This window comes from Oncorhynchus kisutch, linkage group LG18, assembly GCF_002021735.2.
Source record: "Oncorhynchus kisutch isolate 150728-3 linkage group LG18, Okis_V2, whole genome shotgun sequence".
Classification (NCBI taxonomy): Eukaryota; Metazoa; Chordata; class Actinopteri; order Salmoniformes; family Salmonidae; genus Oncorhynchus; species Oncorhynchus kisutch.
In genome coordinates this window covers 8329246-8349539 of record NC_034191.2, presented here as the reverse complement: position 1 = coordinate 8349539, position 20294 = coordinate 8329246, and the positions used below count along the sequence as shown (strand labels likewise).

The 20294-nt window shown below is 44.1% G+C and overlaps 3 protein-coding genes across 3 annotated transcripts in view; all 3 read right to left on the bottom strand.

Annotated features, from left to right (window-relative positions):
• On the bottom strand, window positions 1–3571 carry LOC109878814 (extracellular calcium-sensing receptor-like). Its single transcript, XM_031795744.1, has 5 exons — window positions 3289–3571; window positions 2186–2998; window positions 1802–2029; window positions 1278–1401; window positions 1–1093 (listed from the first exon to the last, which is right to left on the bottom strand). The coding sequence occupies exons 1-5, from the start codon at window positions 3541–3543 to the stop codon at window positions 177–179; spliced, it is 2337 nt and encodes a 778-aa protein (XP_031651604.1). The 5' UTR covers window positions 3544–3571; the 3' UTR covers window positions 1–176.
• Window positions 3572–6508: 2937 nt separating this feature from the next.
• On the bottom strand, window positions 6509–10166 carry LOC109878813 (extracellular calcium-sensing receptor-like). The gene is made up of 6 exons (XM_031795721.1): window positions 9885–10166; window positions 9327–9621; window positions 8289–9101; window positions 7921–8148; window positions 7655–7778; window positions 6509–7529 (listed from the first exon to the last, which is right to left on the bottom strand). The coding sequence occupies exons 1-6, from the start codon at window positions 10124–10126 to the stop codon at window positions 6616–6618; spliced, it is 2616 nt and encodes an 871-aa protein (XP_031651581.1). The 5' UTR covers window positions 10127–10166; the 3' UTR covers window positions 6509–6615.
• A 7037-nt stretch (window positions 10167–17203) lies between these two features.
• The window catches only part of LOC109878810 (extracellular calcium-sensing receptor-like), a 4410-nt gene continuing 1319 nt past the window's right edge, over window positions 17204–20294 (bottom strand). Inside the window, exons 2-5 of the mRNA XM_031795234.1 lie at window positions 20268–20294; window positions 18944–19174; window positions 18684–18807; window positions 17204–18551 (exon numbers count right to left, since the gene is read on the bottom strand). The exon at window positions 20268–20294 is cut by the window's right edge and continues 780 nt beyond it. Coding sequence (XP_031651094.1) covers window positions 17638–18551; window positions 18684–18807; window positions 18944–19174; window positions 20268–20294 — 1296 coding nt within the window. The 3' untranslated portion in view covers window positions 17204–17637. The remainder of the gene's footprint in view (window positions 18552–18683; window positions 18808–18943; window positions 19175–20267) is intronic.

The following is a 20294-nucleotide window of genomic DNA, read 5'->3' as shown; positions in this document are numbered from 1 at the left end:
TTTTTGTTGATTGTGATTTATTGGAATACACACAACAGTAAAAGCACTAAACAGTTAGTGACTTATATTCTTTTAACAAGGTTCAAACATGCAACAGTTGTTGTCCTCACAGTTTACTCCAGAACATTTGACAAACAGTATGTCAATTAGTAGGCCCCAACATTTTCTAAAATATGTTAATGATGTATATCATTGGATGTTTTCCCCATCATATGTTTCTTGGTGTTTTGCTCTGGCCTCAGCAAAATAATGAAACATTTAGGAGCAAATATGCAGAAAAGTAAACCAAAACTAGAGGCCAGAATAGCAAAGATCTCCACAGCTACAGTGAACTTCCCAGGAGAGCTGACATAAGCTGGGATAAAGGTGATCCAGACTGCACAGAATATGAGCATGCTGAAGGTGATGAATTTGGCCTCGTTGAAGTTATCAGGCAGCTTCCGAGCCAGAAAAGCCAGCACAAAGCAAAAGAGAGACAGGAGTCCTATATAGCCCAACACAGCCCAGAAACCAATAGCTGAACCCACATCACACTCTAGAATGATCTTTTCCTGATATGTTTTCATATTCTTGTAGGGGAAAGGAGGGGAGACTGTTAACCAAAGAGTACAGATCAGGACCTGTATGAGAGTGAAAGCCAGAACACTGAGTCTCTGCTGTGGAGGACCAAACCATTTCATGACATTACTGGCTGGAAGCGTAGCCCTGAAGGCCATCAACACCACTATTGTTTTCCCCAGAACACAAGAGATGCAGAGAACGAAGGTGATTCCAAACGCTGTGTGACGCAGCATACAGGACCACTCAGAGGGCCGGCCAATGAAAGTAAGAGAACACAGAAAACACAGAGCCAAGGAGAAGAGCAGCAGGAAGCTCAGCTCAGAGTTGTTGGCCCTGACGATGGGGGTCTCTCTGAAACAGTAGAAAATGAATGATGTCATCACAGTAAGAAACACCCCTAGCAATGAAAACAAGGCCAGCAGTGTCCCCATGATTTCCTCATAAGATAAGAATTCAACTTCTTTCGGACGGCAGGAATCTCTGTACTTGTTGGACCAGTATTCCAGCTGGCACCTCATACATTCGATGGAATCTGAAGTTAGATGGAAAAAAACAACAGTCAGACTCCACTTTTACAATCGTAAAGCAATTACTAAGATCGATGTCTGAAATATGACATCATTTAAAATGTTCGTTTTTTTAGGAGCCTCAGGGACCTGTGTCGATATCTGAGTGACTGTTTCAGTGAGTCGTAATGCTGTGTGTTTGCTCATCACCTGTAGCGTTGCTGATCTCTCCGTCTGAACATGGCACACAGTCAAAACAGCATACGGGCTTTCCTTTCTGCACAGCCTTACGAGTGCCTGGGGGACAGCGCTCACTGCACACTGACACAGGTATCTTTAGGGGACAGAGAGCAGACACGGTTTAACTGTAAATGTTACATGTTTTACTCCAGCAGGGTCTGTTACAGTTTTCACTGCACACTGACACAGGCATCTTTAGGGGACAGAGAGCAGACACGGTTTAACTGTAAATGTTACATGTTTTACTCCAGCAGGGTCTGTTACAGTTTTCACTGCACACTGACACAGGCACCTGATACACAGAAAACAGCTAAAACAACCATAACAACTCAATCAAAAGCAGTGTAATGACAGAATCATGTTTTTAATATACTTGTGTACACTTAGTTCCTAAAATGTATTTTGACCTAGAATATGAAGAATACAGATAGTTTTGTATTCACTGTAGAATATATCTAGAGAGAGAGAGATGTTTGAGTGACTAAGAGCCTCACCATTTTACTACGTCCTCTCCATATGACACTGACGTTATTCATCATGAACTGGTGGCCTTTTGGCAGTGCGGCATCATAGGTACCGACGGTGACTCCATCCATGGTGCCTGGGTTAGTGGTTTGTAAGTTAACCAGTTCGTATCTAGCCGGTGAGTCTCCATTACCATTGAAAAACACTCTCTCCCCCTCCTCTGTTGTGAAATTCACTGTTTGAAGGTAATACAACACCTTTTGTGGTTTTGGGGGGAAGAAATGACAAAAATAGTTCAGCTACTAAAAAAGTTGAAGAAAAAAAACGCATAATCTCTCACCAGTGTATTTGTTTATGATACGTAACATGTGACAATGAAAACTAGTGAATTCTCTTGACTGGTTCCTGCTCACCTGCCAGGGCTGTATGCGTGTGGGTTGAGCACAGCTCCCGTTAGAGAAGGGTCCTCGGCTCTCCTCACATGTCAACAGGTTGTGGAGGGCGTGAGCTACAGCGTACACAGACTTATACACGTTATTAGTGAATGTGAACTCGGACACATCTGTGAACGTGTTCTGCACGTCTCTTAAACTCTCAGAGCCGTTGCATGGCTTCCTCTTAGGTTCTGTAGTCATATTGAGTGAGCAGTCGAACACAATCTCCCAGAAATCCCTGAGAAACATGCTGTCGGGGAAGTGAGAAGGGTGGACGTCCTTCAGATGCTCTCCCAGCCCAGGGATGTGAGCCCTGGTCACCGTGAAGCCTATGGCGCCCAGCAGGGCGCTGTGTCCCTCGATGGCAGTGAGAGAAGGATCTGTGATCCATGCATCGCTGCCAATCCACTGCAGTCCTGTGATGTTGTGCCTGTAGAGCTCACTCACCAGAACCTTGATCTCCCTGTGGGTCATGAAGGCCATGATGACCTTTGAACTGGACTGTTTAATAATCTCCACTATCCTGAGAATCTCATGGCGCGGACCTGTCTGCTCAAATGCCTCAGAGTATTCTATACACACTCCCTCCTCCTGTGCAGCTAGCATGAAGGTGGCTAGGCCTCTATTCCCGTAGTCATTATCACTGCTTATAGCCCCCACCCAGCTCCAGCCAAAGTGCTTGACCAGTTGGGCCAAGGCTCTGCTCTGGTAGAAGTCACTGGGGATGGTTCTGAAGAAGGAAGGGAACTCCTTTCTGTTACTCAGACACCCACAGGTGGCAAAGTGGCTGATCTGTTTTAAGTGAGGGTCACAAAAGACAGTTTGTGACATTAGTGACAAAATATCACACCACTTCTGAAAATGACAGCACATTTTATCACAGCACTTCTGAATATGACAGCACTTCTGAATATGACAGCACTTCTGAATATGACAGCACTTCTGAATATGACAGAATAGATTATACTGTAGATACATGTGCATTTGATTTAAAAGCTATGTGAAGTAGTCATTTTTTCAAGCTGACATTGTATTTACTAGGCAGTTTATGTTGTTCAATTTATGTTCATTTTGTATCTTACCACTGGTATTTGAAACCTCCCAACCATCTGTGCCATTCCGATAGTAGGTGTTGATCCAGAATGCCCAAGGATGGCCTGGACTGTGTCCGATTCAGTGCAGTTGTTGTCATTGATTATGCTCTTCTGTCCATTCACCAGAGCCATCGCAGCTCTCAGTATATCCATAGTGCCACAATGATTGTAGATTTTGTATCCAAGCTTAATGCCTGGAAGAATTTCATAGTTTCTGTTGATCTCCTCAATTGCAAAGATCATTGTTTGAGCAAACTGGAATTCTCTGAAATTATAACTAAAAAAATGTGTAGTTAGAAATGATTTCATACACTTTAAACTTCAAATAACAAAAAACAACAACGTTTGAATCAAATAAATATGATGAATATACCTACTTTATGCATCTACGAATTTTAGGGATTGTCTGAAATGTGTCTATGACCCCATCTTGTTCGGTGCGGAACGAGAAGATGCCTCCGATGACAAGGTCCCCGTCCTTGGCCATGTCTGGCAGCTCTGCCCTGCTCTGCAGCCTGCACACAGGCTCTCCCTCCCCCATCACCACCAGCAGCACCGACAGGACCAGCTCCAGCTGTGGCATGGCTCCTGGCTCTGTAGTGCAGTCAAGGCTCTTAGACTCTACAGCTCCCGGCCTCAGCCCATATATAGCCCCTGGCCCCCCGCCCCTGCAGCAGGGGTAGCTGCTATGGCTCCATCCCTGGTGTGGCTCCTGGAGGAGGAAGGTCTCAGGAGACCAGGGGACACTCAACCAAACAAGGAATAAAAGACACGTTGAAATTCTGTCTCATTGTGATCAGGAAGTTGTTTTTGGTACTCTCTCTGGTTGTTGGGAAGGTGGCATGGTACTCTCTCTTGCTGTTGGGAAGGTGGCATGGTACTCTCTCTGGTTGTTGGGAAGGTGGCATGGTACTCTCTGTGGTTGTTGGGAAGGTGGCATGGTGCTCTCTCTGGTTGTTGGGAAGGTGGCATGGTACTCTCTCTTGTTGTTGGGAAGGTGGCATGGTACTCTTGTTGTTGGGAAGGTGGCATGGTACTCTTGTTGTTGGGAAGGTGGCATGGTACTCTCTCTGGTTGTTGGGAAGGTGGCATGGTACTCTCTCTGGTTGTTGGGAAGGTGGCATGGTACTCTCTCTTGTTGTTGGGAAGGTGGCATGGTACTCTCTCTGGTTGTTGGGAAGGTGGCATGGTACTCTCTGTGGTTGTTGGGAAGGTGGCATGGTGCTCTCTCTGGTTGTTGGGAAGGTGGCATGGTACTCTCTCTTGTTGTTGGGAAGGTGGCATGGTACTCTTGTTGTTGGGAAGGTGGCATGGTACTATGGTTGTTGGGAAGGTGGCATGGTACTCTGGTTGTTGGGAAGGTGGCATGGTACTCTTGTTGTTTGGAAGGTGGCATGGTACTCTGGTTGTTGGGAAGGTGGCATGGTACTCTGGTTGTTGGGAAGCTGGCATGGTACTCTCGCTGGTTGTTGGGAAGTTGGCATGGTACTTTCTCTGGTTGTTGGGAAGGTGGCATGGTACTCTCTCTGGTTGTTGGGAAGGTGGCATGGTACTCTCTGTGGTTGTTGGGAAGGTGACATGGTACTCTCTGTGGTTGTTGGGAAGATGACATGGTACTCTGGTTGTTGGGAAGGTGGCATGGTACTCTCTCTGGTTGTTGGGAAGGTGGCATGGTACTCTGGTTGTTGGGAAGCTGGCATGGTACTATGGTTGTTGGGAAGGTGGCATGGTACTCTGGTTGTTGGGAAGGTGGCATGGTACTCTGGTTGTTGGGAAGGTGGCATGGTACTCTGGTTGTTGGGAAGGTGGCATGGTACTATGGTTGTTGGGAAGGTGGCATGGTACATTCTCTGGTTGTTGGGAACCTGGCATGGTACTCTCTCTGGTTGTCGGGAAGGTGGCATGGTACATTCTCTGGTTGTTGGGAAGGTGGCATGGTACTCTCTCTGGTTGTTGGGAAGGTGGCATGGTACTCTCTGTGGTTGTTGGGAAGGTGACATGGTACTCTCTGTGGTTGTTGGGAAGGTGACATGGTACTCTGGTTGTTGGGAAGGTGGCATGGTACTCTCTCTGGTTGTTGGGAAGGAGGCATGGTACTCTGGTTGTTGGGAAGCTGGCATGGTACTCTGGTTGTTGGGAAGGTGGCATGGTACTCTGGTTGTTGGGAAGGTGGCATGGTACTCTGGTTGTTGGGAAGCTGGCATGGTACTCTCTCTGGTTGTTGGGAAGGTGGCATGGTACATTCTCTGGTTGTTGGGAACCTGGCATGGTACTCTCTCTGGTTGTTGGGAAGTTGGCATGGTACATTCTCTGGTTGTTGGGAAGGTGGCATGGTACTCTCTCTGGTTGTTGGGAAGGTGGCATGGTACTCTCTGTGGTTGTTGGGAAGGTGACATGGTACTCTCTGTGGTTGTTGGGAAGGTGACATGGTACTCTGGTTGTTGGGAAGGTGGCATGGTACTCTCTCTGGTTGTTGGGAAGGTGGCATGGTACTCTGGTTGTTGGGAAGGTGGCATGGTACTCTGGTTGTTGGGAAGGTGGCATGGTACTCTGGTTGTTGGGAAGGTGGCATGGTACTATGGTTGTTGGGAAGGTGGCATGGTACTCTCTCTGGTTGTTGGGAAGGTGGCATGGTACTCTGGTTGTTGGGAAGCTGGCATGGTACTCTGGTTGTTGGGAAGGTGGCATGGTACTCTGGTTGTTGGGAAGGTGGCATGGTACTCTGGTTGTTGGGAAGCTGGCATGGTACTTTCTCTTGTTGTTGAGATGGTTAGCATGATACTTTCTCTGGTTGTTGGGAAGGTGGCATGGTACTCTGGTTGTTGGGAAGGTGGCATGGTACTATGGTTGTTGGGAAGGTGGCATGGTACTCTGGTTGTTGGGAAGGTGGCATGGTACTCTGGTTGTTGGGAAGGTGGCATGGTACTCTGGTTGTTGGGAAGGTGGCATGGTACTCTGGTTGTTGGGAAGGTGGCATGGTACTATGGTTGTTGGGAAGGTGGCATGGTACTCTGGTTGTTGGGAAGCTGGCATGGTACTTTCTCTTGTTGTTGAGATGGTTAGCATGATACTTTCTCTTGTTGTTGAGAAGGTTAGCATGGTAGTCAGGTTATATACCTCATTCACTACATTTTAGCCATACTCTGACAACAAAAACAAACTATATTAAATTGGTCTTAGTTCATAATAAAAAAAAACAACCAATTAAATTTCTAGGTATACATGGTTTATTTTCAACATTTAAACATTCAAACCTGAAATACTTAAAATGTAAAATTAAGTACATTATCATGAGAAACTAAACAACATTTGTGTTCATGCTGATTTTGTTGACATTTTTCCCATCATCATCTTTTTAGTGTTTTTCTCTGGTTTCATTAAAATTATATAACATTTAGGTGCAAATATACAGAAAAGCAACCCAAAGCTTGAGGCCAGAATAGCAAAGATCTCCACAGCTACAGTGAACTTCCCAGGAGAGCTGACATAAGCTGGGATGAAGGTGATCCAGACTGCACAGAATATGAGCATGCTGAAGGTGATGAATTTGGCCTCATTGAAGTTATCAGGCAGCTTCCGAGCCAGAAACGCCAGCACAAAGCACAAGAGAGACAGGAGTCCTATATAGCCCAACACTGCCCAGAAACCAATAACTGAACCCACATCACACTCAAGAATGATCTTTTCCTTGTAGGTAGTGAGGTTTTTAATGGGGAAGGGAGGGGACAGGACCAACCACAGAGTGCATATCAAAGCCTGGACAAACGTGAAGGACACTACAGTCAGTCTCTGCTGTGGAGGACCAAACCATTTCATGACATTGCTGGCTGGAAGTGTAGCCCTGAAGGCCATCAACACCACTATTGTTTTCCCCAGAACACAAGAGATGCAGAGGACGAAGGTGATCCCAAACGCTGTGTGACGCAGCATACAGGACCACTCAGAGGGCCGGCCAATGAAAGTAAGAGAACACAGAAAACACAGAGCCAAGGAGAAGAGCAGCAGGAAGCTCAGCTCAGAGTTGTTGGCCCTGACGATGGGGGTTTTCTTGTATCTGAAGAAAATAAATGCCACAATACTCGTCAAACATGTTCCTAGCAGGGAGACAGCAGTCAGCAACACTCCCATGATTTCTTCATAGGAGAGAAATTCTATTTCCTTCTTTTCACACATATCCCTCTTCTTATTGGTCCAAAACTCAGGATGACATTGATCACAGGTGACAGAATCTATAAAAAAAAACAAAAGGAATATAATTTGTTTTATAAAGACGACACACAAACTATTTTTCATTCCATGACAACTGTGTAGGTCGTTTTTTTTCTCTTATCACTGGTTGACTGATTGTTACTACCTGTGTTATTGCTGATTTCTCCCTCTGCACATTGGATACAGTCATAACAGCATACAGGCTTTCCTTTCTGCACAGCCTTACGAGTACCTGGGGGACAGCTGTCACTGCACACTGACACAGGCACCTGTAAAAAAAAGTTTAAAAAATTAACATAAGCATTGGTGGTTTACATTAGAGAACATGGTGACACAATCCACTACTCTGTGTACAGTTACAAATGATAGCCTGCAACACATAGCGTGTATTTGACATTCAATTAGTCGCACCAGCTTTGCATTCTGTGTCCACACTAAGGAGCTGTTGTTGATGGTGAGTTGCCTGTCTGCAGGTAGGGAGGCATCGTAAAGACCCACGGTAACAAACTCCACACTGCCGTCCTCTTTCGGCTGCCAGTTGATGATGTCATACTTGGCAGTAACGTCCCCTTTCTCGTTGAAATACACCTCCTCCCCTTCCTTTGTCTTGAAACGCACATTTTTTATGTGCTCGAGAATCTAAGGAGACATAACAATAACAGTAATAATATTAACATAGCAGGAATGTTCACAACCCAGCTTTTTTTTGTAGTTTGAACTGAAATGACTGACATATGAAAATCTGAGTTACACTTGCTAATGTGTGCTTATCAACTCACTGTCTGTGGATCAGGCTGTGTCTTGTTGCCACACGTCTCCCCACAGCCCCAAACATTATGGAGGGCATGGGCCACAGCCAGAACACCTTTATAGACATTATTAAAGATAGCCATTAGAGACAGATCAGTGAAGATGTTCTGCAACCCAGACAGATTCTCCCTGCCTGTACACTCTCGCTGAGACTGACCCGTCTCGGACTCTGAGCTCTCACCCTGCCTGAAGCGACAGTCAAACAGAGCCTCCCAGAACTCAGTGAACATGCTGCTGTCAATGCCGGCGGAGTTAAGCGGCCTCACGTCCAGGATGAACTCTCCCAGCCCTGTGACATGGGCTTTGGCGATGGACAGGCCTATGGCTCCGTTTAGGACGTGGTGGGCATCCACCCTGGCGATGTAGGAGTCAATGATCCATCCCTCGGAGCCCACCCACTGGTAGCCTGTCAGATTGTGGAGGGCAAATTGCCTCACCAGCAAGTCTAGGTCCAGGAAGGAGAGGAAAGCAACAATGACCTTGGATTTGGACGTCTTGATGCTCTCTATGACCCTCTGCAGCTTCTCGTCAGGGTCTGTCCTGAAGAAGGCCACAGAGTACTCCAGACAGATCCCCAGCTGCTCTGCCGTCTCAATGAACGTGGCCATGCCGTTATTTCCATAGTCGTCGTTGGTTCGAATGGCGCCCACCCAAGTCCATCCAAAGTGCTTGACCAGCTGGGCCAGGGCTCTGCTCTGGTAGCGGTCACTGGGGATGGTTCTGAAGAAGGAGGGGTACTTGACTTTATCACTCAGACACCCACATGTGGCAAAGTGGCTGATCTGAAGAAATAAATTGTACAGGAGTCACAATAGACAACCAATTAGGACATACAACTATCTATCAACAGTATAAAAATAGACAACACATCCAAATACTACTATTTAGGGGGGAAAGCATTTTTCAAAAAGTTTTTAATGACTACCAATGAGCATGTTTTGAGTTAATGTATAGAACATCTTAATTCACTGATACCCTCTTGACTCCTAACCCTGCCCTCTGCCTACCATCGGGATATGGAAGGGACCGAGGACCGTAGCAGTGGCCATGCTGGGTGAGGAGGAGTCCTCCCCCATGATGGCCTGAACCTGGGCTGGTCTGGAGCAACCTGAACCCTCTGTGGCTGTCTCCTGGTTCCCGTTAGCCAGCGCCAGGGCCACCCTCACCCCTCTGGCTATGGAACCACATGAGTCATAGATCTTATAGCCTAGAGAGACACCGGGCAACAGGGATGTGCTGTTGTTGATCTCCTCTATGGCAAACAGCATAGCCTGGGTAAACTGGAACGCTCTGAAATTCAGACTGGTTCCAACACGACAGTTGTTAATGTCAGGGTTTGGGGTTCAAATGTTCCCTGACTAAAAATGCACAATATTTAAAAAAAAAAATATTTTTAAAGAAATTATTCTAGAGATACATTATTGAAACCGATAATTGTTGATAACCATAGTAAAAAAATAAGGAATTAGCTGTTTTCTTAATATGTATGGTGTTCTTAAAACTTACCCATAGTATTTTCCCAGATTTTCAATATTATGCCAACCTTATTCCTGCCAGTAGTTTACCTGGTGCACTGCAGAGGTGGTGGGCTCTGTGTGTAGTTCAGCTCTCTGTTCTGCCAGCTGCTGTGGAATGAGAAGATGCCTCCCAGAATGATGTCTCCGTCCTTGGCCAGCTGTGGGTACTCTGGACCTCCTCTCCGCCTGCACATCACCAGGCCCTCTGGCTCTGCCTTGGATAGAGCAGCCACCAGAACCAGCTGTAGCATCGCCCAGCCCTGCTCTGGCCACCTATGTGTGGACAGCATACCTGACACTGCTAGGCTTCTGTAGTATGCTAGGCTGGCATTACAGGTGCCCAACAAAGGGATGGCAGTGCTGAAACGGATATTTATACAGTGTCACACTCCACCAGGGAACGAGCACCATTGGGCATCAGTGAGGGAGGTGCTGCATTGTGTCATGATAACAACACTGTATTGATTACCGGAAAATTACTGGCATGTTTAGTGTGGAGATGTTTTAAGAAGGTCATACCAAGGATCATTTTGCTATTTGATTTTGAATTTTAAGTCCCCTTGAAGTATCAAAAAAAATTCCCCCCAAAATATTTGATGAAACATTGAATTTGGCCTTACTGCTAGTAGCCCATACAAATGCATTGAATAACATATTCATTACATGGAACAATAGATAGTCCCCCCCCAAAAAAATCTAAAGGCATTTTATTCTGAAGTGTCTTATATCTGACAGATATGAGAAAGATCAGGAAATGTAACAATATATTTTTCGCACTTAATGGTCTCCATGTAACGTAACAAAATGTGGAAAAAGTCAAGGGGTCTGAATACTTTCCGAATGCATTGAATCTTCTCTCATGCTCTGTCAGATTGGATGGGGAGCATTGCAGCACAGGTATTTTCAGAGATGTTCGATTGTGTTCAAGTCCTGGCTCTGGTTAGGGCATTCAAGGACATTTAGAGGCTTGTCCCGAAGCCACTCCTGCGTTGTATTGACTGTGTGCTTAGGGTTGTTGTCCTGTTGGAAGGTGAACCTTTGCCCCAGTCTGGAGTCCTGAGTGCTCTGGCCAGGTTTACATCAAGGATCTTTCTGTACTTTGCTCTGTTCATCTTTCCCTCAGTCGTGACTAGTCTCCCAGTCCCTGCCGCTGAAAAACATCCCCACAGCATGATGCTGCCACCACCATGCTTCACTGTAGGGATGGTGCCAGGTTTCCTCTTCGACATGAGTCTGACACCTGGCTTTCAGGTCAAAGAGTTCAATCTTGGTTTCATCAGACCAGAGAATCTTGTTTCTCATGGTCTGAAAGCCCTTTAGGTGCCTTTTGGCAAACTCCAAGTGGGCTGTGATGTGCCTTTAACTGAAGAGTGGCTTCCGTCTGCCAAATCTACCATAAAGGCCTGATTGGTGGAGTGCTGCAAAGATGATTGTCCTTCTGGAAGGTTCACCAATCTCCACAGAGGAACTCTGGAGCTCTGTCGTAGTGACCATCAGGTTCTTAGTCACCTCTCTGACCAAGGCCCTTCTCCCACGATTGCTCAGTTTGGCCAGGAGGCCAGCTCTAGGAAGAGTCTTGGTGGTTCAAAACTTCTTAAATTTAAGAATGATGGAGGTCACTGTGTTATTGGGGACCTTCAATGCTGCAGAAATGTTTTGGTGCCCTTCCCTATATCCGTGCCTCGACACAATCCTGTCTCAGAGCTCAATGTATAATGCCTTCGACTTCATGGCTTGGTTTTTGTTATGAATTTTTAATTAAAAAAAATAAAAAATATTCACCTTTATTTAACTTATTTGGGACTGGGGGCAGTATTGAGTAGCTTGGATGAATAAGGTGCCCAGAGTAAACTGCCTGCTACTCAGGCCCAGTTGCTAATATATGCATATTATTATGCATGAAACTCTGACGTTTCTAAAACTGCTTGAATGATGTCTGTCAGTATAACAGAACTCATACGGCAGGCAAAAACCTGAGAAAAAATCCAACCAGGAAGTGGGAAATATGAGGTTTGTTGTTTTTCAAGTCATTGCCTATCGAATATACAGTGTCTATGGGGTGATATGTTGCACTTCCAAAGGCTTCCACTACATGTCAACAGTCTTTAGAACCTTGTTTGATGCTTCTACTGTGAAGGAGGGGGGAATAAGGGGCTGATTGAGTCAGGTCACTGCCAGAGTACCATGAGCTGATCATGCGCGGGAGCGACCTGCGTTCCATCACATTTCTACAGACAAAGGAATTCTCCGGTGGGAACATGATTGAAGATTTATGTTATAAACATCCTACATATTGATTCTGTACATCGTTTGACATGTTTCTACGAACTATAATATGACTTTTTGTCTGAACTTTCGCCTGGACTTGCCCGAGCCTCGTGAGTTTGTATTGTGTACTAAACACGCAAACAAAAAGGAGGTATTTGGACATAAATGACTTTTTCAAACAAATCAAACATTTATTGTGAAACTGGGATTCATGGGTGTGCATTCTGATGAAGATCATCAAAGGTAAGTGAATATTTATAATGCTATTTCTGACTTCTGTTGACTCCACAACATGGCGGATATCTGTATGGCTTGTTTTGTTGTCTGAGTGCCGTACTCAGATTATTGCATGGTGTGCTTTTTCGGTACAGCTTTTTTGAAATCAGACACAGAGGTTGCATTAAGGAGATGTTTATCTAAACTTCCATGCATAACACTTGTATTTTCATCAACATTTATAATGAGTTTTTCTGTAAATTGATCTGGCTCTCTGCAAAATCACCGGATGTTTTGGAAACAAAACATTACTGAACGTAATCCGCCAATGTAAACTGAGATTTTTGGATATAAATATGTACTTTATCAAACAAAACATATATGTATTGTGTAACATGAAGTCCTATGAGTGTCATCTGATGAAGATCATCAAAGGTTAGTGATGAATTTTATCTCTATTTGTGCTTTTTGTGACTCCTCTCTTTGGCTGGAAAAATGGCTGTGTTTTTCTGTGACTAGGTAGTGACCTAACATAATTGCTTGCCATGCTGTCGTCGTAAAGCCTTTTTGAAATTGGATACTGTGGCTGGATTTACAATGAGTTTGGTGTAAAATACTTCTATGTTTGAGGACTTTTAATTATGGGATTTCTGTTGTTTTGAATTTGGCGCCCTGCAATTTCACTGGCTGCTGGCGAGGTGGGACACTACCATCCCACATATCCCTGAGAGGTTTATTTAACTTCTCTAGGGTAGGGGGCATCATTCGGAATTTTGGATGAAAAGCATGCCCAAATTAAACGGGCCTGCTACTCGGGCCCAGAAGATGTGATATGCATATAGATGGTAGATTTGGATAGACAACACTCTAAAGTTTCCGAAACTGTTATAATAGTGTCTGTGAGTATAACAGAACTGATTTAGCAGGCAAAAACCTGAGAAAAATCCATTCAGGAAGTAGTTTTTTGGGGGGGTTTTGTAGTTTTCTATTCAATGCCATTACAGTATCCATTGAATTTGTAGTTCCTATGTACCACTAGATGTCAACAGTCTTTAGTAATCGTTTCAGGCTTGTATTCTTATAAATGAGTGAGTAAGACCAGTCTGAACGAGTGGACCCTCACCGTGTCGCAGAGCTTTTTCAGGCGCATGTGCATTTCTTGTTTACCTTTTATATTGAACACGTTATTGTCTGGTTGAAATATTATAGATAATGTAGGCTAAAAAACAACCTGAGGATTGAATATAAACATTGTTTTACATGTTTAATGAACTTTACGGATACAATTTGGATTTTTTTGTCTGATTGTTTTGACTGCGTTTGAGCCTGTGGATTACTGAAGAAAACGTGCTAACAAAACGGAGGTTTTTGGATATAAAGAGACTTCATCAAACAAAAGGAACATTTATTGAGTAAATGAATGTCTTCTGATTGCCACCATATGAAGATCATCAAAGGTAAGGGGTTAATTTTATCTCTATTTCTGAGTTTTGTAACGCTTCTGCTTGGCTTTTTGCTGTTTGTAATAATTTGTCAACTGGGCTATGTTCGGCGGCTAGGTATGTTCTGGTCTAGGTATGCTTTCGCCGAAAAGCATTTAATAAATATGACACTGTGGTTGGTTTAACAAGAAGTTAATCTTTAAACCTATGTAAAATATGTTTTGTTTTCTGAATTTTTATAATGAGCATTTCTGTATTTGAATATGGCGCTCTGCAATCTCACTGGATGTTGGCCAGATGGGACTCTAGCGTCCCACGTACCCTAGAGAGGTTAACCAGGTAGGCTAGTTGAGAACAAGTTCTCATTTACAACTGCGACCTGGCCAAGATAAAGCAAAGCAGTATGACAAAGACAACAACACAGAGTTACATATGGAGTAAACAATAAACAAGCCAATAACATAATAAACAAGTCAATGACACAGTAGAAAAAAGAAAGTCTATATACAGTGTGTGCAAAAGGCATGAGGAGGTAAGGCAATAAATAGGCCATAGGAGCGAATAATTACAATTTAGCAGATTAACAATGGAGTGATAAATGAACAGATGATGATGTGGAAATAGAGATACTGGTGTGCAAAAGAGCAGAAAAGTACATTTAAACAGTATGTGGGATGAGGTAGGTAGATGGTGTGGGCTATTTACAGATGGACTATGTGTCACGCCTTGGTCTTAGTATTTTGTGTTTTCTTTAATTATTTGGTCAGGCCAGGGTGTGACATGGGTTATTGTGGTGTGTTTTTGTCTTAGGGGTTTTGTGGGGTGTCTACGTAGTCTATGGCTGCCTGAGGCGGTTCTCAATCAGAGTCAGGTGATTATCGTTGTCTCTGATTGGGAACCATATTTAGGCAGCCATATTCTGTGAGTGTTTTCGTGGGTGATTGTTCCTGTCGTTGTGTTTGCACCAGATAGGGCTGTTTCGGTTTTCATTATTTCATTTCGTTAGTTTTGTAGTTTCTGTATGTATAGGTTTTCCTTCATTAAAATATATCATGAATCATCATCACGCTGCATTTTGGTCCGATCCTTGTTCTACCTCTTCGTCAGAGGAGGAGATAGAAGAGAGCCGTAACACTATGTACAGCTGCAGCGATCCGTTAGCTGCTCAGATAGCTGATGTTTAAAGTTGGTGATTTCCAACTTCAGCGATTTTTGCAATTCGTTCAAGTCACTGGCAGCAGAGAACTGGAAGGAAAGGCGGCCAAATGGGGTGCTGGCTTCGGGGATGATCAGTGAGATATACCTGCTGGAACGTGTGCTATGGTTATCGTGACCAGTGAACTGAGATAAGGCAGAGCTATACCTAGCATAGACTTATAGATGACCTGGAGCCAGTGGGTCTGGCGAAGACTATTTAGCGAGGGCCAGCCGACTAGAGCATACAGGTCGCAGTGGTGGGTTGTATAAGGTGATTTGGTAACAAAACGGATTGCACTGTGATAGACTGCATCCAGTTTGCTGAGTAGAGTATTGGAAGCTATTTTGTTGTCATCGCCGAAGTCGAGGATCTGTAGCATAGTCAGTTTTACTGGGGTAAGTTTGGCTTTGTTGCGAAATAGAAAGCCGATTCGGATTGGAGATGTTTAATATGAGTCTGGAAGGAGAGTTTACAGTCTAACCAGACACCTAGGTATTTATAGTTATCCACATATTCTAGGTCGGAACCGTCCAGGGTGGTGATGCTAGTCAGGCGGGCGGGTGCGGGCAGCGAACGGTTGAAAAGCATGCATTTGGTTTTACTACCTTTTAAAAGCAGTTGGAGGCCACGAAAGGAGTGTTGTATGGCATTGAAGCTCGTTTGGAGGTTAGTTAGCACATTGTCCAAGGAAGGGCCAGAAGTATACAGAATGGTGTCGTCTGCGTAGAGGTGGATCAGGGAATCTCCTGCAGCAAGAGCGACATCATTGATATATATAGAGAAAAGAGTTGGCCTGAGAATTGAATCCTGTGGTACCCCAATAGAGACTGCCAGAGGTCCGGACAGTTGGTGAACCAGGCAAGGCAGTCATTAGAAAAACCAAGGATATTGATTCTGCAGACTAGAATTTGGTGATTGACAGAGTCGAAAGCCTTGGCCAGGTCGATGAAAATGGCTGCACAGTTCTGTCTTTTATCGATGGCAGTTAATATATCGTTTAGTACCTTGAGCGTGGCGGAGGTGCACCCATGATCGGCTCGGAAACCAGATTGCACAGCCGAGAAGGTAAGGTGGGATTCTAAATGGTCAGTGATCTGTTTATTAACTTGGCTTTAAAAGACCTTAGATAGGCAGGACAGGATGGATATAGGTCTGTAACAGTTTGGGTCTAGGGTGTCACCCCCTTTGAAGAGGGGGATGACCGCGGCAGCTTTCCAATCTTTAGGGAACTCGGACGATACGAAAGAGAGGTTGCACAAGCTGGTAATAGGGGTTGCAACAATGGTGGCAGATAGTTTTTGAAAGAGAGGGTCCAGATTGTCTAGCCTAGCTAATTTGTTCTAGTCCAGGTTTTGCAGCTCTTTCAGAACATCTTCTATCTGGATTTGGGTGAAGGAGAAGCTGGGGAGGCTTGGGCGAGTAGCTGCAGGTGGGCGGAGCTGTGGCCCGGGGTTGGTTGTAGCCAGGAGGAAGGCATGGCCAGCTGTAGAGAAATGCTTATTGAAATTTTAGATTTTCATGGATTTATCGGTGGTGACCGTGTTACCTAGCCTCAATATCCTTCCAGGATATTTCTGCTCTCCTGCGTCTGACTTCACTGCCACCAGTTCCGCAAACCTTACAGTGGAAGGCTACCTGAAACGTTTGACCCAAGTTAAATAATTTATAGGCAATGCTACCAACTACTAATTGAGTGTATGCACACTTCTGAACCACTGGGAATGTTATGAAAGAAATTAAAGCTGAAATAAATAATTCTCTCTACTATTAGTCTGACATTTCACATTCTCAAACTAAAGTGGTGATCCTAACTGACCCTAAGGCAGGGAATTAGTAGGATTAAGTGTCAGGAATTGTGAAAAACTGAATTTAAATTTATTCAGCTAAGGTGTATGTAAACTTCCGACTTCAACTGTATCCATGTTTAAAATCTAATTAAACATCACTATTATTTTTTTTTAAATGTAAGGTATTTTTGACATGTTTCAATAAAGTTGTCTGAAGTAGAAGCTCATCTTTTGTAGGTATTTTCACTGGGTAATGAGTAATAAGTCATTAAATAGAAATACACTTTATTTTAACTCGAGAAAGAAAGCCTATTGATCCTTCAACATTTGTAATCTCGGACACCCAGCGCATTTGTCCACAAGATATTACAACATTGTGACAATTATTACTGAATAGGATGCAGCTGAGAAGAAACTACACACTAATTGGTCAATTAAAGGGAAACTTGCCCATTTGTAATATGAAATACACTTTATTAAATATACCTCTGTAATTACAAACTGCAGTTATCACCAGTTAAATAGGGTTATTTCAGTGTAACTATACAATTAACCACATTACTTGTTACAGCGTAATTACACATAAGGACCCCTTAAAATTAAGTGTTGACAAAAATATGCAGTTCATTGTTTTGGTGTAGTGGTTTTACCTTTTAAAATAACTGGCAGAAGTGATTTAAACATTTTATTAGTTTAACTGAGTTTCAATGGTTATTATCACAGTTGAGAAGAAATCTCTGAGAAGTTAGCAGAGAAACCATTATCAGCCATAGTATCTTGCATATTACACAGATAAGGATATAAAGATATGAGATGAAATGTATTATCTAAAAACATTACATTAAACAAATACTTTATAAACAATATCATCTAACATCAAAGTAACAAAGTCAAAGTGTTTTTGATGACGTTTTACCCATCAAATGTTTTTTGGTGTTTTTCTCTGGTTTACATAAAATTATGTAGCATTTGGGGAGAAATATACAAAAGAGCATTCCATAACTAGACGCCAGAATAGCAAATATTTCCACAGCTACAGTGAACTTCCCAGGAGTGCTGACATAAGCTGGGATAAAGGTGATCCAGACTGCACAGAATATGAGCATGCTGAAGGTGATGAATTTGGCCTCATTGAAGTTATCAGGCAGCTTCCGAGCCAGAAAAGCCAGCACAAAGCACAAGAGAGACAGGAGTCCTATATAGCCCAACACAGCCCAGAAACCTATAGCTGAACCCACATCACACTCTAGAATGATCTTGTCCTTATATGTCTTCATATTGTTGTAGGGGAAAGGAGGGGAGACTGTTAACCAAAGAGCACAGATCAGGACCTGTATGAGAGTGAAAGCCAGAACACTGAGTCTCTGCTGTGGAGGACCAAACCATTTCATGACATTACTGGCTGGAAGTGTAGCCCTGAAGGCCATCAACACCACTATTGTTTTCCCCAGAACACAAGAGATGCAAAGGACGAAGGTGATCCCAAACGCTGTGTGACGCAGCATACAGGACCACTCAGAGGGCCGGCCAATGAAAGTAAGAGAACACAGAAAACACAGAGTCAAGGAGAAGAGCAGCAGGAAGCTCAGCTCAGAGTTGTTGGCCCTGACGATGGGGGTCTTTCTGTAGTTGAAGAATATCAGTGCTATTGTCATTGTCAGACACCCACCAAACACAGAGAAGGCTACCAGCAGTATACCCATGAGTTCCTTGAAGGTGAGGTATTCAATGCCTTTCAAATGACAGTTATTCCTCTCTTCATTTGACTTGTACTCGGGGGGGCATGTTGTACATGTCACTGCATCTGAAAGCATAAACAGTTTCATTATGTACAGCGAGTACATCTTTAGATAGACCAGTAAAGTGCTGGCTGAGATTTTTCCCAAAATGAACAGGATGAAGGCTAGCGTAAAGGCTACGAGTCCTGAGGTCTCACTTGTGGTGTTGCTGAACTCCCCGTCTGCACAGGCGATGCAGTCAAAGCAACAGACAGGTTTCCCCTTAACGAAGGCTCGGCGTGTCCCTGGCAGACAGCTCTCACTACAGATAGACCTGGGTACCTGGAACACACAGATACCCTTTACGCTGCTCATATTTAAACAAGTTCACAGTATACTTTAATGCAAAACTCTTAAAGGAACACAATCACAGATGTGTTGAATGATTAATAGATGTTTCCCCCCAACAAATCTTCACCTCAGGCTGATTGTCTGCCCAGACAGCACTCACACCTTCCTTCATCTCAAACCTCTGGCCCTCTGGTTGTGAGGCATCATAGTAGCCGATGGTCTCAAACACGATGTACCCTGTGCTATCCATCTGCCAGTTGACCAGGGCGTAGCGTGCCGATGGGTCCCCCTGATCATCAAAGAACACCCTCTCACCATGCTTAGTGGTGAAATTCACCTGGGTCAGGTAATGTAACACCTGGAGGAAGGAAATAAAATGAGGGGTGTTGATTTTTTAGCCTTTTACCCCTTTTTTCCCGCCCCAATTTCGTTGTATCTAATTGGTAGTTACAGTCCTTGTCTCATCGCTGCAATTCCCGTACGGACTCGGGAGAGGCGAAGGTTGAGAGCAATGCATCCTCCCCTAACCAAATTGCACTGCTTCTTGACACACTGCTCACTTAACCCAGAAGCCAGCCACACCAATGTGTCGGAGGAAATACAGTACACCTGGCGACCGTGTCAGCGTGCATGCGCCCGGCCTGGCATAGGAGTCTCTAGAGCGCGATGGGACAAGGACATACCTGCCAGCAAAACCCTCCCTTAACCCAAACAATTCTGGGCCAATTGTACGCCGTCCCATGGGTTTCCCGGTCCTGGCCGGCCGAGACAGAGCCAGGACTCAAACCCAGAATTTCTATTGGCACATCTAGCAACTGCAATGCAGTGCCTTAGGCCACTGCGTTACTCGGGAGGCACAGTGGTATTTTTTTTAACACAGTCTTACGTTCTCTACCCGATCTCGTGTCATAGTCAACAGGTGTTAATTGTTAGCTTATTAAAGCCACATAGTTACAGGCTACAGGTGTTATTTGTTAGCTTAGTAAAGCCACATAGTTACAGGTTACAGGTGTTATTTGTTAGCTTAGTAAAGCCACATAGTTACAGGCTACAGGTGTTATTTGTTAGCTTAGTAAAGCCACATAGTTACAGGTTACAGGTGTTATTTGTTAGCTTAGTAAAGCCACATAGTTGCAGGCTACAGGTGTTTTTGTTAGCTTAGTAAAGCCACATAGTTACAGGCTACAGGTGTTATTTGTTAGCTTAGTAAAGCCACATAGTTACAGGCTACAGGGGTTATTTGTTAGCTTAGTAAAGCCACATAGTTGCAGGCTACAGGTGTTTTTGTTAGCTTAGTAAAGCCACATAGTTGCAGGCTACAGGTGTTTTTGTTAGCTTAGTAAAGCCACATAGTTACAGGCTACAGGTGTTATTTGTTAGCTTAGTAAAGCCACATAGTTGCAGGCTACAGGTGTTTTTGTTAGCTTAGTAAAGCCACAGAGTTACTTTACCTGCCACGGCTCTATTTTATCCCTGGC

Coding starts and splice junctions, on each gene's coding strand:
- LOC109878813 (XM_031795721.1), bottom strand. CDS start 10,126: ATGCTGTCCACACATAGGTGGCCAGAGCAGGGCTGGGCGATGCTACAG. Junction 9,622..9,884: donor CCACCTCTGCAGTGCACCAG/GTAAACTACTGG, acceptor TGTTGGAACCAG/TCTGAATTTCAGAGCGTTCC. Junction 7,530..7,654: donor AGAAATCAGCAATAACACAG/GTAGTAACAATC, acceptor TTTTTTTTATAG/ATTCTGTCACCTGTGATCAA.
- LOC109878814 (XM_031795744.1), bottom strand. CDS start 3,543: ATGATCTTTGCAATTGAGGAGATCAACAGAAACTATGAAATTCTTCCA. Junction 2,999..3,288: donor GGAGGTTTCAAATACCAGTG/GTAAGATACAAA, acceptor CACTTAAAACAG/ATCAGCCACTTTGCCACCTG. Junction 1,402..1,801: donor GGAGAGGACGTAGTAAAATG/GTGAGGCTCTTA, acceptor TGTCCCCTAAAG/ATACCTGTGTCAGTGTGCAG.